This window comes from Eleginops maclovinus, chromosome 18, assembly GCF_036324505.1.
Source record: "Eleginops maclovinus isolate JMC-PN-2008 ecotype Puerto Natales chromosome 18, JC_Emac_rtc_rv5, whole genome shotgun sequence".
Lineage (NCBI taxonomy): Eukaryota > Metazoa > Chordata > Actinopteri > Perciformes > Eleginopidae > Eleginops > Eleginops maclovinus.
Window position 1 is genome coordinate 4,566,878 of NC_086366.1, and position 17,606 is coordinate 4,584,483.

Sequence of the window (17,606 nt, forward strand, 5' to 3'; positions counted from 1 at the left end):
AAAATGTCAGATACAGATCTCACCAGACCAATCATGCGTTTATGAAGAAACTATACCTGGCTTTTTTTTTATTACTCATTCTTTATAATTTTTTTTTTTTTACAATTGAATCATTAAATTGTCATAGAAAACAAAAGAAAAACCCTAAAGTAATATCTATTCATCCACCGGTTTCATTAGAAGAATAAGGAGTGAATTGTATGTTTAATACTATCCGGCACTCAAAATGTAATCTACAAACCCCATTGAATTCTGGGATAGGCCCGGTGAAGAATCCCCCCCCCCCACCCCATCCACCCCCCCACCCGCCCCCTCTCTCTCACCTGGGCTAAGAGCAGTGCTATTCAGTAAACAAACTACAGTTTGCCAAGAAATAAATACAATTCTCAACATACAACAGCAAATAACAACAACAACACCAACGGAAAGAATGGAAACAAAATCATGATTGTCTAAAAAAAAATGAAAGACACACGAGCATGGAGGAGCTAACGGCTAGCATTCAGGCTATTTAGTGGTATTGTTGGCTGACTAGGATGGATTGGGGAGAAAAAAGACAGATGCCCTTTACAGAACAACAATTAACTTCTGGCTACTAATTTCAGTAAAAAGTGTTTTCTTCTCTTCCACTAAAAAGACAATCTATTTATATCCTTTCACAGATAGCGCAGGCGGGCAGACGGAGAGACACTCGTGTACAGTGCTATGATTGTGCAGACACACGCAGCTATGAAAACGCAGATGGGAAACTGGCCTGATTTCAGTTCAGCAATTACTTTTTTTTAATATTTGTTCTTCAGTGACTTCAGTGATATCGAAGCGCCTCTAGCGCTGTCCGTACATGGAGCGGTTTTCATTCGAGGCTGCTAACCCCACCCTTCATTCTTTTTTTAATCATCAAGTAGGCCTACATGTCTTTATGAGAAACACCTGTGGATCTCTGGGGGTTAATAAAGGGGAATTCCTGTATTATGATATAATGATGCTTTTGTCAGGGCACAGTGAAACACACAAGGCGGAAACCGGCTGTCTTAGAGACACGACTCTCTACGTGCTGGCCAATAAATGTGTAGCATTGAGACATCAGCACGTCCATCTTCCTTGTCCGCCAGCTGCCTTTGCTGTGCAAAACATAGAAATTCAGCAGAATAAATACAGCTATTATTATTATTTTCACCACGATCATTATCTTTGCTATCATCCTTGTTTGGTGTAAGAAATCAATTCTCAGAGGGACGAGTTGCTCTCTATCTGTTGGAGGTGTCGGGGGGGGTTCCCTGCTCGGTGTGTGAGGCGCTCCGCTCAGCAGTCGAGATGGGCCGTGGTTCTGCTCAGCAGTCACTCTGTGGACGATCAGGGGCCCGGCGCACCCTGCAATGGGCTCCCAGTGCCATAGGTCAGGTTTTTTTAGGGGGGTTGAAAGGTGAAAGGAAAGCGCTGAGGGGGTGTCATCATACGTGGCTCAGGGACTGGATGGCACTGGATTCAGCAGCAGCCCGGGCCAGACTGTGCCACATGGTGGCCGGGGTGTGTGAGGCTGGGTGGAGAGAGTCCTTCTCAGCCAGGGACAGCATCATGGCATACGCCTGAGGGACGGGGGAGGGATGACATTTAAATACAGATTACAATTCAAATGTATTACTGCCTACTGGGACATGTCTCCATGCTTTAATGTTCAAAAAGCTCTTTAGTTTTCTCAGACTGCAGCACCTCTTTTCACCCTCTCTCTGAAACCACAGCCCAGTCTGCTCTTATTGGCTAGCTGTACAGCTCTAGGTAAACAGGTGAACTGTCAGTGTTTCTCTTACCTGAGACTTAGACTTCCTAAAGAGCGGCTGTTTGACAGCGTCTGAGAGAGACGGGGAGCCAAACGATCCATCGTCTTCATCTCCGTCTCCGTCGCTCATCTCGCTCTCATCCAGCTTTCGCATGTCGGAAAAGTGACGGATATGATCCAAGGCTGAGTAGCTGCTCTGCTCTTCCTCCTCCTCGTCCTCCTCTTTATACCTGTGGGTCAAAGAGAACATTTAAAATAAGCTGACTTCAAGACACTTTCCACATGATCCTGATCTTTTCGTTTGATCAAATGTACCTCCGAGGAGAGGTCTTGCAGTTGAGGTTCAAGTCGTTGGGTCCGCTGAAGTCCATCTCGTCCTGTATGGTGTCGTCACCGAGGCCCCTGGGAAGCGCCTCGTCTTCCTGTTTCCCAGGGAGGCTGCCCGGCTCCTCTCCTTCCTCTTCATCGGCCCCGAGTTCCTCCGCTTCCTCGTCTTCCAGGTCACGTGACCCGCGGCTCGCCATCAGCGGCTTCTCCTCCTCGAACGGGCCGCCGTTTAACCTGCGCACCAAGGCCAACGATAGGATTAATTGGTAATAGAGTAGGAAGAATAAATGAGAGGGAGAGTGCATATTTTATGAATACACATTCTTTGTATTTAGGAAATTCCTCTGGTGCTTGTAACATACGTAATGTGACTAATAAGACCTTGAAATGAAGACTATACACAGGTTTTTGTTCCTGTGGGAATCATTCTCTACATACACAAACAATGTTTTGGGGGCACAGTGAGAAGTGGATCTGAGGCAGGATCAGGCGTCTGGGATCGAGAGCTGGATTCCTGTTTGTCATCAGGCTCTGGTCCGGAGCCCCTTTGGGCATATCAGCGCTGATCGCTGCAGCACTTAGCCGGAGTGCTTCGCCTCTCTCCTTGTTTATTTTCTCTACTATCTTGTATTCATCTAATAGGCAAAATATTTAGCTGACAGCCCCATTTGTCGGCAGAGTTATGAGAGCGCTGCCAACCGGCCCATTCCTCTTTCCCCGCGGAGGCAGAGAGGGCGAGCTATCCAAACTGTCGGGAGTCTTAATCTGTCCCTCTGTCTCAGCGCCACAGGAAACCACCATTTGGTAAATCATCTGGAACCACATTTAGACTGATTCACTAATTACACTCTGGGACGTCTTTCGTCAGCTCTCAAAAATGCAGTTTTTCTCGCACAAAGGATTCGGACTGGGAACGAGAGGAAGAAGATAGATAGGAAACAAAACCCATCGAGCACATCGCCTCATAATTACAGGACATTTTTAAACAGGACACCTGCACTGGATCTGAAAGAGATGCATTTGAGCGTGCAGGGAAGATATGGCAGATAACAGTTCAGCACATACTGTATCTATCTTAAATCCTCTTTATCTGCAGCTGATAGAAAAGTGCTTTCCACAGAGCCCCCGCTGGGATGGAGAGTTTAAGGCCATCGCGGTGTTTGTGCCGTGTGGAGCGAACAAGCTGAGAGCGGCTCCAGAAGAGAGAGAGAGAGCTCTGTGATTAAGAAAACAGATTCGCTAATTACGCTTTCAAACGTGGTAATTTGCTGGGGATAAAGTATCTATCAGGAGTAGTCAGGAGCAGAGCACTTTGAAAGGAAACACGGGCCGACCCTTTGACCCCACCCCCTCTACCCTCTTCCTGTAGGCAGACATGTTGGTTCCAGATGTGCCGGGCTTTAACTGCTGCACCCCCCTCCTCCTCCCCTCCTCCCTGTTTCTCTCCCCTCCCGGTCCTGCTCTCACAGGCCTTCTGCACAATCACCCGAGATCTCTATCCAGACTCCCTATCTGCCCACCGATCGGACCGACTCGAGTCACATGAAAACAAACACGGAGACCTGAGCAGACCTCGGAGCCGCTATCTGACCCCGATCGCAGCTCCAAGAATTTATTTGCATAATGCTCAGACGTAGTTGCATGCACACAGATATCTGTTGCGTACGTGTGGCCCAATGGCAACCGATATAAGGAGCTCACGCCGTTATCTTAAATGTCATCGCGGATGATTGCTCTCTCCAATCCAGACCTCGGAGCATGATGTCATCATTAACGAGGGGCTGGCTGGGTGGTAAGAAAATCTCCAAAATGAGCTGATAGCAACTGACCTATTATTCATACCTATTGAAGCCCTGAGAGCACTTTTCAAGTCTTAATGAAGTCGCAATTATTGCAAGAGTTCAACGTGCAGTAATGAGGGACGGGGACTTTTTCAGGAGGAATCATTTTCTCCTTTAAAAAGGACTTCTGCTCATTTTCAGGTCGATATTTGTCTGTTGTTCCTCTACTGGGACATGTCTCCATGCTTTAATGTTCAAATAGCTTTTTATTTTTCCCCTACTGCCTGTGCTGCAGCACCTCTTTTCACCCTCTGTCTGAAACCAGAGCCCAGTCTGCTCTGATTGGTTAGCTGGCTGGATGTAAATAAAGCAGTCTTTTTTGTTTTATTTACCTCGGAAATGATCTTGTGCCACTCTACTTCTATTATAACACATCCTGTTTAGCTCTGTAGCTGGAGATCAGATCAGAAAGGACAGTCCCTAAAGAGACATGACTCTGTGCTCACCCTTCCTCAGAGGGGTCCGGTGAGGTCTGGCTCTGGCCCGTGTTGCTGATGAAATTTCTGATTTCATTAAAATAAGAGTCCTCCTTGTCGTCCAAAATGGCGCTGCTACCGTCCACTTCAGAACGAGGGGACGACATCGCAGTGCCTGCAGAGAGACAAACAACATCCATCAGTTCTGATTCAGCATAGTAAATATTGCAAATACATGGTTGACGTCGTACAATCTTTCGTGCATATTTTCACAGTTTAAAGTGCTAAATATATGGTTTTGATAACTCTCTGCTTTCTAACATACTGTGTTTCCTGTTGACTAAACGACTGACATATTTCACTCAGACTTCTTCCTAGTGAGTTGATCGATAACATAGGGAAATATTTGATGGTGCATCATATTTGTGACATATTTGGTGTCTTTGAGGACCTTAAACTATTCCCCTACAATTACAAGTGTTATTAAATTAGATTTGGAAATGATTGGCCAAACAACATGCATTTGTAATGATGGACCTGTCATGGTATCTTTGTTGTTTTATCATGTCAACGATGCTAATTTTTTTCTTCTGTTTAACCATTTCTTTTATATGATCTTTGTGTATTTATTGTGTTTGTGCAAAGGTGTCTGATTAAGTGGAGAGTGTTTTTTCTCGGCTGTCGCTGCCGGTTCTGCTGATTCAGAGTAAAGCAACCTGTCAGACCTGTGAGCCGCGCTGCTGATGGAAGCAGATCATTCAAGAAAAGCTCTGTGCTGTTGCAGAGGTGGATGACAGATTTATGTAATCAACATTTCCAGAAAATGGTTTCCAATCAGGAGTAAATTATGTTTTATACTATTCAGCAGTCAGGTTTATAAGTATGTTTAACTAATATGCAAAGGAGCTCAGATTTCCCCCGATGAAACATGGAGGGAGAACACTTGAAACAGCTCTGACTGATGAAGACGTCTCACCCGACAGGTTGCCGTTCTCGTGCTTCTTGAGGTGGCGGTCCAGGTTGGTCTGCTGACCGAAGCAGCGATCACACAGGTGGCACTTGAAGGGCTTCTCCTTGTTGTGGATGTTGCGGATGTGGCGTTGCAGGTTGGAGGAGATGCTGAAGGAGCGGTCGCAGTATTTACACCTGCAGGAAGAAGAAGAAGCAATTATGAAATACACAAGCATAAGTCCAAATGTACTGCATAATGAAGCAGGAACGTGTGGTCTGTTCTGTGGGAAACATAATGGGACACAAACACACAGTCCCACAGTCCCAGACATGATGGAGGAGCTTGTTTAAGGTGAAACAGCTCTGCCTCTTATCTCCAGCCAGCGCAATAAAACTGCATTCTTCCCTCACAAAATAAGCATGCAGCAGATTTGGTCGAAGCCCTGCAAAATTAGAGCCCCTTGCCAAGTTTCTTCATGCAAAATTATACGAGAAGATTACATCTTTTCTTCTGCTGGAATTAGCTCGCTCGATTGGCTGTCCCACAGGAACCCCCCCGGTTATCTCCACAAAAAAAATTACAATACAGCGGTGATGTTTAATGGCATGCCAGCGTGTGGAGAGCAGGCTATCAGGCCGGGGCAGCGAGGCCTGCTCTCTTTCTCTCCCTTTCTCTCTCCCTCTCTCTCTCTCCCCTGTGGTCAGCCAAGCTTTGGGCCAACATTCCTCCACCTTAGAAACTACAAAGCCGAGCCGAGCCGGCCAGCGCTTACTCATTATCCACATGTAGTAAATGTGGAAGATTAATTTGTACATGTGTACCGAACTGCTGCTGCATTGTTACTTCAGCAGCACCTGGACAGGAAGGACTCCTATAACCAAAGCTTTACAAAAAGAAAGTGTCTGCATCTTTTTGCTAGACAACTTCATTCCCCCAAAACACATGTATTTTTGTGATGATAGCACGCAAATCAGGTGAATCAGATAGATAGATGGATAGATGGTTGGATGGATAGATGGATAGATGGATACATGGATAGATGGATAGATGGATAGATGGATGGATGGATGGTTGGATAGGTAGATAGGTAGGTAGATAGGTAGATAGATAGATAGATAGGTAGATAGATAGATAGACAGATAGACAGATAGATAGATAGATAGATAGATATATGGATAGATGGATAGATGGATAGATGGATAGATGGATAGATGGATAGATGGATAGATGGATAGATGGATAGATGGATAGATGGATAGATGGATAGATAGATAGATAGATGGATAGACGGATGGACGGATGGACGGATAGACGGATAGACGGATAGACGGATAGACGGATAGACGGATAGATAGATAGATAGATAGATAGATAGATAGATGGATAGATGGATGGATGGACGGATGGATGGACGGATAGACGGATAGACGGATAGATGGATAGATGGATAGGTGGATAGATGGATAGATGGATAGATAGATAGATAGATAGGTACATCGATAGATGGATAGATAGATGAGAGATCCTTCTGTTTGTTTAAATTAACCTTTGTTTTTATAGAGAAATATATACAAAACTCTTCTGTCTGGCACCCAAATTTTACTTTAGGGATAAAACTACAAGATAAATCCCTCTGTTTATTTAAATGAACCTTTAGATACTTTATTTATTCCAAATTGGGAACTTATTTCGTTACAGCAGCAGTGTGTTCAAGGCGTTACAATATTCAAAAGGTGGAAAAAAGTACAAAAATAATAAAAACAAATAAATATAAACATATCTACAGCCGACAAATACATACAGTATATCTGATTTAAATACACAATATAAAATGTTGTGGATGAGTTATCATGTTCTATAAAAGCCCAATATACCTATATACTACAGCAGCACACATGTAGACATAACATATTTAACATATAGGACAGTATATTAATTAAATTGCAGTTGTGCAGGGTAGCATGCAGATCACTTTGGGTCCTCACAAGAGAAATGGCCCCAGCTGCCGGGGCTGGACATCTGCCTGCGCTCCTCATCACCCCAATTTCTCACTAAACTTCCTCCCTTCCTTGCTCTGTTTTGCCCCCCCCCCCCCCCCCTACTTTATCCTGTCACCCTGGCTACGGGCACCATTTTTCATCAGGCAAATTATTTAGCAGCAGGATAATTACTCCAGGCTTTTACGGCAAACGAAAACACCCATAAAGTCGGTCCTAACTGCAGATGAAAATTCCCTGGGAAAACATCCATGCTGCTTTTCAAATACTTCTCTCTATCTCTCCGTCTGACGGAGAATACGCTGAATAAAAGAAGCAGTGATTCCCTCGGGAGTTATTACGCAAATCTGACTCATGACTAGCCTTTTTAAGAGTGTGTATTCTGGGAAGTGATTTTGGTAGGAGGAGGGATGCTGGCAGCAGGCGAGAGAGGAGGATGATATTGAGCTGACGTGTTGCTGTTGGACTGTCTCTTCCCTTCTAACAGCTCAAACAAACCTAAACACACCTCTTCAACATGTATACACACACAGACAGCTCCAGGGGACAGTGTATGTGATGGTGTGTGTGTGTGTGTGTGTGTGTGGCTCTTAAGACTCGTAGAGATAGTCTTACCTATACGGTTGCTCTCCCGTGTGAGTCCTGAGGTGGCGGGTCAGGTTGGCAGAGCGTGGGAATATCTTTCCACAATATCTATAAAGGGAAAAAACAAGTATGGTTTACCTTTAGATGAAAAAAAACCCTGTAATATTAAAAGCTTACCAGAGGAATGATGATTTACCACCAGCATGAAGGTTAAAATCTTAAAATAAAGCATGCCACTGGAGTTTCTGTGTTACCTGCAGGTGTAGCGCTCCTTGCCCTTGCGCAGCAGCGTCTCTGGAAGTGCGGAGGGGGGGGCTCTGAAGTCAAACATGGAGGGGACGGAGCGCAGCAGGTCACCGGACTCGGGCTTCAGGGAGCCAAACGTCTCCAGCTTTTCCGCCATGTTCTCGATGGCCGACATCTGAGGACACAGGGGAGGAAGAGCAGAGAGACCCGGGTTAGAGTGGTGCTGGGAAAACACAACGTTAGCATCGCTAAGCTAACATGCAAAGCACATGAGACTGATGGCTGTTGACGCTGCACCACTTGACAACACTGATTTGCCTCAGAAAATAATGATAATATGTGTGAAATTCTATATTCTTTGGATTTGAAAGCATATGTTTTCTCAGCTGTAGATGCAGGATTTCGTTGCATTTTTGGTTCCAGGATGCAATAAAAGGGTGTCCTTGCAGAAAGAATTGCAGCTAGCGTACATTTTTATATTTGTTGTAGATGTCTTGAAGTTGAACACAAAAGGCAAAACGTGTGACATGTGATTCTTATCTGCTTTTAAATGCTTCTTACCACTTATAAATCTTTAGCAAAACTGATTTACCTCAGAAAACAATGATATGTGTGAAATTCACTGTTTTTTAAATTTAGAAACATATATTTTCCAGGCTTGGACACTTTAGATAGCCATTATTTATACTACAGGATGTCGTTGAATTGTTTTTTCGTTACAGGATGCAATAAAATGTTTTAAAAAAAAGCAATAAACAATGAATCTGTATAGGCTTAAATACTGTAGGGGGAAATCATTTCTATATTTGTTGTAAATGTCTTAAAATTAAACACCAATGCCAAATGTTGGATATATTTGAGTCTTACGTACTGTTAAATGCTTTTTACTAGATATATAATTCATATTTTTAGACAATGTGTTCCTGTGTGATGGACAGGCCTTGTTTACAGTCCCACCAGGTAAGTGAAAACAGGTATCGGGCAAATTCTTATTAGGACGTTCATCAAAGATTCATGAAGGTCACGTCCCTGATATGTGTGCTTGACAAGTACATTTGATCATGATTCATAACTTTTAAATAAAAAACGGTGTTCTCCTATTCATGCTGAGTGGAAGGCAGGCATGTTCAATTCAGCAAAAAGCAAAGGCACATACATGTACAGACGTTACATACACAAACACACACATGTCACACACATATAGGATTAAGGACTGCAGCCAATCTGTTAATGAAGCTGAACATTTACTTTCATCACGAACTCTCTGAGGAAGTGTGCACTTGTTAGTGTGTGTGTGTGTGTGTGTGTGTGTGTGTGTGTGTGTGTGTGAGAAAAAGAAAGTATGTGCTGCATGGTGGCCATAGTTGATTAATTGCCAGCAATGTGTGTGAAAATATATGTGTGTGTGTGAGCAAGGTATGTATTGGTAATGTATTTGTGTGTACAACGTGTGTGCTTAGAGGCATGTGCGTAGTATGTCATTGTAGTGTGTGTGTGTGTGTGTGTATGTGCGTGTGTGTGTGTGTATGTGTGTGTGGCAGAGGAGTGATTCATGTCCACTGCTGGGCTGTAAACCATTCTGTGCACAATGCGGGCAGACAGCACATTCGTCAATATGAAAGATGTTGACATTACTGATCAAGGGCCAGACACGGGTAATAATGATATCGCTGTGCTGAGAGGGGCGGGATGGGGGAGGAGCGGGGGAGTGGGATGGAGGCGGGGGGGCGGAGAGGGGGTCCCAGAAGGCCGCAGGGCCTGTCAGCCCATCCCACACACACATAGGCATGTTTTCTCCTCTCTCTTTAAAGGGGCCACGCAAATTTGCATTATTTTGCGTGTATTGAATTTTCCGCCTGTTTCTTATTCTTATTTCAATAAGGCAACAAATCAATGGTGATTCGGGTCCTCCACCAGAGCCCTGCTCCGACTCTGACATTTCATCTCCTGCTTTCACCCCCTGTCACTCTTAGGCTTCACGCCAAGACGGAGCGGGCCGTGGGGAGGGAAACAGAGGAAGAGAATCGGAGAAGAAGCATGATGAAGGACGAGACGATAGGGGAGAAGAGGAAAGAGAGAGGGAGCCCTGGAGAGGGAAGGGCTGATGGATGACGGGGGAGCCCGGTGTCGGGAGCGGCCTGATTAGGAGTGACGGCCGAGTGTAAAGTTCCTGCCGCAGCCGTCGACGTTCCCACTGAGGGAGGATGTGGAATGTCAGGTCCGTTTGATTATGAATATGCCAATGCTGCATGCCATGAATCAAAGAGTGGGAGAAAAGAAGGAGGGCGAAGGATTGAAGAGGGAGGTGAAATGCTTTCATATTTCTTTTAAACGCGCACTGTGTATTTCATGGGGCTCTTTCCAACTGCTCGGTTTGTCTGTCTTGCTAAACGAGAGCCCATAACTCCTGGGAACATTAGGAGCCCCTAAAGCTGTCGGCAGTATCGAACCCGATAAGACACTCTTTAGAGAAGAAAAAATACTCCATGTACTCGGGGAGTCTGATCACTACCGCCTCCACCCCAATCCCCTCCTGCTGCTGCTGCTGCTGCTGCACTCTATCAAGAGTTTAATCTCACACCTTTGGTCAAGCATGGCCTCTGTGAGCTTTAAATGAAAGTCATTGTTATTCAAAAGAAAAGATATTGGTGTTTGTCCGGCTGTTTGGAGCAGAAAGAAGGTTTCTGTGAGCACTTTGCATGGGAATAATGTGATTATGTATGGGAATTTTCAGAAAAAAGTAAGTAAATAATAAACGATTGAGCTGTGTACTTAATTTAAAATGAATTATGATTAAAGGTTTATTATTTTTCAGTTCAAACTGATTGTATCATGGCTCACGTTGGTGGACAAACTAAATAACATTTGTAGTCCCTCATGTTTAGGTGCTAAGTGGATTCAAATCCTTTGTTTGCAGCCGAGCAGTACATTATTTATGCATTCAATGAATAAGATGTATTACAGAATACAAATAAAACCCTGAGCCAGCTTCATTAGGCCACTGTTTGACAATATGTGTGAAATGTTCGTTTTAAAGGACATAAACGGCCCCACATTTTTCTCCAAAGCGATTTTTCAAAGATTTAATAACAGCCCTACTTCTTTGTATAAGAGAACCACACACACAAACACCCAAAACCCCCTCGTCTGTCCCTCTTGGGCAGTGTGTGTGTGTGTGTGTGCGTGTGTGAACTTGCTTGTTGCTGTAGCGTCGCTGGGGGACCAGCAGTTGATTGGCTATCTTCAGATGTCAGTGATGCTGTGAGGGCCTTAATTAGCGAGATGCATTCTCAATTGTTGATCTTTATCGGGAACCAGATGTTTGCAGGGAGGAACTGACCCCCCTGGTCCACCCCGCCAGAGTCCCAAAGAGACTGTTACCCTCGCGCTGATGTAAAGCAGCCCCCCTACACACCACCCTCCACTCCCATAGCCATTTGAAAGAGCACTGCTTCATTCGCCAAATAAGCAAACATATATTCAGAGCTGCTGGGTGTAGCTCGTCTGGAAATCCCCACTTTAAAGCCTTTCATGTGAATCTGAGAGGGGGATATGTCCATATGTAAACAAATCAAATACTCAGGGCAATAAAATCATATATTCCGATGTACAATATAAACATTCAGATGACATTTCTGGTTTTATGGCCAGACACGAGTCCAGTGCGTGATGGGCTGATGCCATGCGGATGCTGCGTGATTGTAAATTGAAAAGCAGCCCATGCGTTAATTAAAGGGGATGGGTTTCTGTTTGGGGATAGAGGCACAGACACACGGCAGTACTGTAGGTTAAAGAGGGAACTTACCCAAGTTCTCTGATCTGGCAAACGAAACTGAGGGGCGGGAACAGAAGGAGAAAGAGAAGGCAGTCAGAACCAGGAAGTGGCGCATTAATCAAACAGCTTTTTGTTTGGACACATATGGGTACAGAGGGAGTGATGGGTCCCGATGTGATTCACTCTGAATGAGCTGTCTATCTGCAGAGTTATGGTGCTGGAATTATAGGAGGCTCTAATAGTTCCCAACACTTCCTGGTGTTCAATGGCCTCATTATAGCATTGCCAGTGTGTAATCTAAGCCAGTATAGTTTAGCAGTAAAAAAATCCTGCCAGGAAATAAAAGGCTGAATCACAAAAGGTTGAAAAAAAAAAATCCCAACTTCTTTTTTTTTTTTTATATATAAGAATGAGTCAGGTGACTGAAAACAAACCCCCTGAAAAGTATACAGAAGGGCCCCTTCTTGCCTGGTCTGGGTTAGACCTACTCTGGTGTTTCTGGGAATGATTTGTGTGTCCAGACATCATAAAGTCATAAAGATGGCCTAAGCACTCTGTTAGTGTTTCTACTGATAGGACACCTCATTAAGGCGTGTGGGACGGCCATGTGGCTGCTGCAGGCTGGGCCCTCGCAGCAGTCTGGACAGGGGGACATAAATCAGACAAATGAAACAGCCTGTAAAAACCAGACCAGAAACGGCCAGAAAAGAGGAAAAAAAAAAAAACGTACGCCTGAGAAAGTGGTGTTTTCACTTTCCGACGGACCGTTCTCACCCGCGGGGGAAGAGTGAACAAATGAACGTCAATGCAACACGTCATGGGCACAATGCACACACACACACACACACACACACACACACACACACACACACACACACACACACACACACACACACACACACACACACACACACACACACACACACACACACACACACACACACACACACACACACACACACACACACACACACACACACATTTATATATATGGAGTCTAACCCTGGAAAACACTGGCACACAGAGCCCAGGGGCAGAAATCGCTACTTTAAAGAGCATATCATCTTTTTTACATTGTGATTAGAGACATGTTATGGGAAGATGTGTCAAGAGAGTGCCCTTTTCCCTCTGCCACATCTGTTTCAGATAGCCAACTATGGGCTTTAACAGGCAGTAGTGTGGATAAGGCCGGAGCCGCATGCTAATCCCCAGTAATCCAGTTTGGTCAGCCTTGGACAATCATTCTGAATTATAGAAAGAGTTGTAATGTTATCCCAACTGTTTTAACGCCATGCTGCTGTCACATCTGTAGATAGAGGAACCTAGGGTTGAACTTGTGAGGTTGAGCAGTGATGTAGCCGTGGTTCCTTGATTTCAGCTTTTTAAACATGCATGACTGATCCAGGAAAATTAGGGTTGCTTCGGTCAATTTTGGGGGTCAATAAAGGCTTCTAATATCCTTCAAATCAATTGTAAAATAAGAGAGTGTGTGATTTACGACAACCAAGGTGTGTGCCATCTTGTTATATTTGCTCTAAATGCCCCGAGATCCCGTTAATCCCCCGGTCAGAACATACCTGTGGATGGAAGAGGAAGCCGGGGGCTGGTCGCATGTACTTGTCTTTCAGAGTCTCAAACGGATCGCTCATCCTCCTCTTCTCAACCCTGCTAATAATAGATTTCTCTTAACGCATGTACAACACCAAACACTAGCACACTTGTATTCACTGATTTAGCATCCTGAAAACGTCTTCACTTAATGTGCCACTGCTGTGATCATGGTTAGGAAAGCTACTGGGAATAACAATACCTGTAGATGGGGTCCATGAAGAAAGGGGTGGGCCTGGCGTGCTGCAGGGAGGTGTCAGCTTTCGGGATCTCCACCACAACCTTCTCCTCCTCACACCCCATGTTGCCCCTCGTCTCCTCGTCTCTTGCGTTTCCTCCTCGTCCCCGACCCCCCAGGCTCAGGTCCAGAGGCTGGTCCTGACCGCTGGAGTGGGAGGCCCCGGGTTTGGAGGGGGCAAATGTGGCCGACTTCTCCATCTTCCGCTTAGTAGTGAGGTCGAACGGTGACTCGGTGACAGACTTGGCCGGGGCCTTTTTGCTGTCCTCTGGTGGAGACTGCGACTCGACCTTCAGGGCTGTAGGTCTGAGGTCCCTGTCTGGAAAAGGGTAAACTGGGGGAGAAAAAGCTGGGAAGAAAGGCAGCGGGAACATAGAGGGGTAGGGCAGGGATCCCACCTTCTTGTCCTGCAGACCGGACAGCCCTGTGGAGCCAAAGTACTTCTCAGCAATGGAGGCGATGGCCTTAATAGAGTCATTCACAGCGCCCGTTACGGCTGTGTGCTCGTCCAGCGAGGGTGGGAGGAGGGAAGGGCCTGGTAAGTCTTTGGCAGCACTGCTGCCTGTCAGGCTGGGGCACTGAAGGCCTCCTTCACTGGCCTTCCTCTTGGGGCCTTTGCCATTTTCGCGAGCAGCCCCCCTCTCCCTCTCACTGTCCATGTCGCTCTCCAGCTCTGAGCCCGATGTGCTCTCCAGATCGCTCCCACTGGGCGTGCTGACGTCGTCCAGGTCGCTGCTCTCTGACAGGTCGCTCTGCTTGTTCCGCTGCTTCGTGGAGGACGAGGAGCTCTGGCCATGGCGCTCCAATCCTGCCATTTGACTGCCACCATCTTTACGGAGAGCTTTAAGGAGCTCCCGGGACTCCTGAAGTCCAGGGCTCGGAGGCAGCAGTGGACTCTTATTGAGCTCCGGCCCAGGGAGAGGTGCGTGGACGGGTTGTCTGATAGGAGAGCTGGCGGGAATGAGCTGAGGCCGGTGGTAGAGTCCAGAGGGGAAGAGGCCGGGGAAGCTGAAAGGAAACCCCGGTGCGGCGGGGAAGGTCAGCCCGCTGTGGTGCCGACTTGCCCCAAAGTAATCAGCGAGCCCCGCACCACCATGGCCCATCGCCAGAGCTGATTTGTCCAAACCAGGGGCGCCAGAGAGCGGCATACCCTGGGCAAACAATCCCCCCGCTGTGAAATGGTTCTTCCCTTCACAGAAGCGCCGGTGCTTGTTGAGGGAAGACGTGGTGCTGAACATCTGCCCACAGTCCTTACACTTGATCTGCGTGCGGCAGTCAGCGTGCATGCGTTTGTGGCGGCACAGGTTAGAGAACTGGGTGTAGGACTTGTGGCAGACCTCGCCTGCAGGGACACAGAGACAGAAACACAACGTATCAGTACGCACCAACCCCCCCCCTTACACACATATTCAATTACATCACAAGATAATGACATCTCTAGTCAGCAAGCTTCAGGCAGGCTAAAGCAGAGGAAGTACAGTATGAATGATCTTCTCCTGTTCCCATCAGTCCTCTGACAAGTTTTCCAGCAAAAATAAGAAGGAGAGGCGTGTCCAGATCCTGGCATTGTGAGGCGAATCTGTTTGGTGGACGGTGTGAGTCAGTGGCTGCCACTCATCACCTGCACATCAAACCAAATTCCCAGGCATCTCCAGGCCCATTGTCCTCCCAGGGACGCTCCCAGGGAGTCCATAAACAATCACACACAACACACAACACACAACACACACACACACACACACACACACACGCACATTCTCGAAATATTCACAGACATACAGATACACATTCTCAGCCGCGCGCAATACAATGGCTCTATTTTAAGTTTGTGAAGGAAGCGGAGTTGAATGAATCCTATCCTGCAGTCCGGTTCCCAGGGACAGGTCTCACGTCCTCTGCCCCTCTTCCCACTCCCCCCACCCCGTCCTGGGCCTCCCTGTCACCCCCTCACAGCCCCCTCACCTTGTCCCCACCGCCGGGTCCCTGTCGTCCTGCTCTGAGTGACCCTGGATGACATACAGTGGCTACACCCGGCCCTAACACAAAACCCCACCGTCCAACATTATCTACGCCATTATGAGTCTGTCAACATTATCTACTACCATTGGATGATTTGTACGAATGTGCAAAGGAGGATAATGGCCATTTACTTATTTTTTTCCCACGCTCTTTTCTTTTTCTGAAGAACAATTTTCATTTTGCTCCTGCTTTTTATTAACAATTATATCTTCTGCTCATTTTCAGGTTCATATCTGTATTTAATGTCTCTACTTGGACATGTCTCCATGCTTTAATGTTCAAAAAGCTCTTTGTTTTTCTCATACTCTCTGTGTCGCAGCACCTCTTTTCACCCTCTGTCAGAAACCAGAGCCCAGTCTGCTCTGATTGGTTAGCTGGCCAGCTCTTTTGGGATTGATCAAACACTTACAGATGTCCCGCCCCTTAGCCTATCACGTACAATTTGTTGGAGCGCAAGCCAATAGAAGTGCGAGTGTTATATAGTGATGTCATTATGTTCTGGAAGTAAACTAAGGGGTCCAATAGAGGTGGTTTTTAGGGAGTGTGTGGGAGAAAAAAATCTCTCTGGAAGGAACACAGGGATTTTAGCCTTTGCAGACCATTTACATGCACACAAACCAGGAAAAAGGAAAACCCCAAAAACATAATAGGGCCTCTTAAATGTTTTATGTAAAGCACTTTGCCTTGTTGTCCAAAACTACTAAATCAACAGCCTTCCTGTTTTTAAAGAAGTCAAGAATGCAGTTTGGGAAAGATGTTCCTCTTTCTTGACCCGTGCTTAAACTTTAGGATATTTTGCAGATCAGCTACAACGCAGCTGTCGTTAAAAAAAGGGCTTTGATCCCCCAACAATACCAGAGAGCAGTTAGGAGCAGCTCTGGATGATTGATTTTGCTCACTTTGTTATGAGATCCTCAAAACGAGGAGAAGGAAGTGGTTAGGCTCACAGTGTGATTACACTTCTGCATACTTTGGATGCCTTCCAGCCACAAGGTGCACAAGAGGCAATTTAAGTAGATGGGGAGGAAGAGCCGGGAAAAAAAAAAGTATTGTGGAAACAGATTTAAATAAACACCCAAGAGGAACGCCAGAAAGGACTGCTGCTCGGGCCAAGAGAGAATGTGATCTTATATATATAAAAAAGAAGCTTATTTCAATGAATAGATCCAGAAAACTAAATTGAAATGAGTTGTATTTGTGGCTTGGCTTCGGTGGATATAATCAGGGTATAAAGGTAGTTGAAGACATTTTTGAAACATCTGGGAAAACAAAATGACTCCTTTGATATTGCACATGTTGTTTCCTCTCTTGGAAGCTTGCACAACACAGATGAAGACAAAATGAATGTGAATACTTTTCAAACTGATTCAAAGTCATCTGTTTGGCTGTAGGTCTCATTACAAATGTAAGTAACAAAAGGAATTTGTGTACTTGGTGTGTATCTTCCATCCCTCTCATTGTGTGTGTTTTTACAGCCTGAGCAAACTACATGAAAAAACCCTCGCATCATAAATCATGTAGCTGTGACATTTACAGACCAAGAACACACACGCGTGACACACTGAGTGTCAGATCTGCTTCTCTGCGCGTGTGTATTGGTCAACTTTTATTAAACCAAAACTAAACATTATAAACACATTCCTGCGAGGAGGGCGGTGGCTAAGTGACGGCTAGAGTGCCGAAATGAATAACCCCCGCAGGCCCGAGTGCTTCCCTTTCTTAGAGAAGCTCTGAGACACACACACACACATCCTTGACACATCGCGTGCATACAAACAGACACTGTCCAAAACACGTCCTTCAAGGGAACTCGCACAAACAAACA

At 45.7% G+C, this 17,606-nt stretch overlaps 1 protein-coding gene across 3 annotated transcripts in view; it reads right to left on the reverse strand.

Annotated features, from left to right (window-relative positions):
* Positions 1-314: 314 nt before the first annotated feature.
* mecom (MDS1 and EVI1 complex locus) overlaps positions 315-17,606 on the reverse strand; it is a 153,602-nt gene continuing 136,310 nt past the window's right edge. For 2 of the 3 annotated variants that reach the window (XM_063907698.1, XM_063907700.1), the window contains 10 exons: positions 13,727-15,104; positions 13,494-13,584; positions 11,947-11,973; positions 8,150-8,316; positions 7,926-8,003; positions 5,338-5,507; positions 4,392-4,536; positions 2,093-2,338; positions 1,809-2,007; positions 315-1,586 (listed from right to left, as the gene is read on the reverse strand). In XM_063907698.1, the coding sequence (XP_063763768.1) occupies positions 1,452-1,586; positions 1,809-2,007; positions 2,093-2,338; positions 4,392-4,536; positions 5,338-5,507; positions 7,926-8,003; positions 8,150-8,316; positions 11,947-11,973; positions 13,494-13,584; positions 13,727-15,104 (2,636 nt within the window). In that variant the 3' untranslated portion in view covers positions 315-1,451. The remainder of the gene's footprint in view (positions 1,587-1,808; positions 2,008-2,092; positions 2,339-4,391; positions 4,537-5,337; positions 5,508-7,925; positions 8,004-8,149; positions 8,317-11,946; positions 11,974-13,493; positions 13,585-13,726; positions 15,105-17,606) is intronic. The other variant, XM_063907699.1, reaches the window with a different exon arrangement.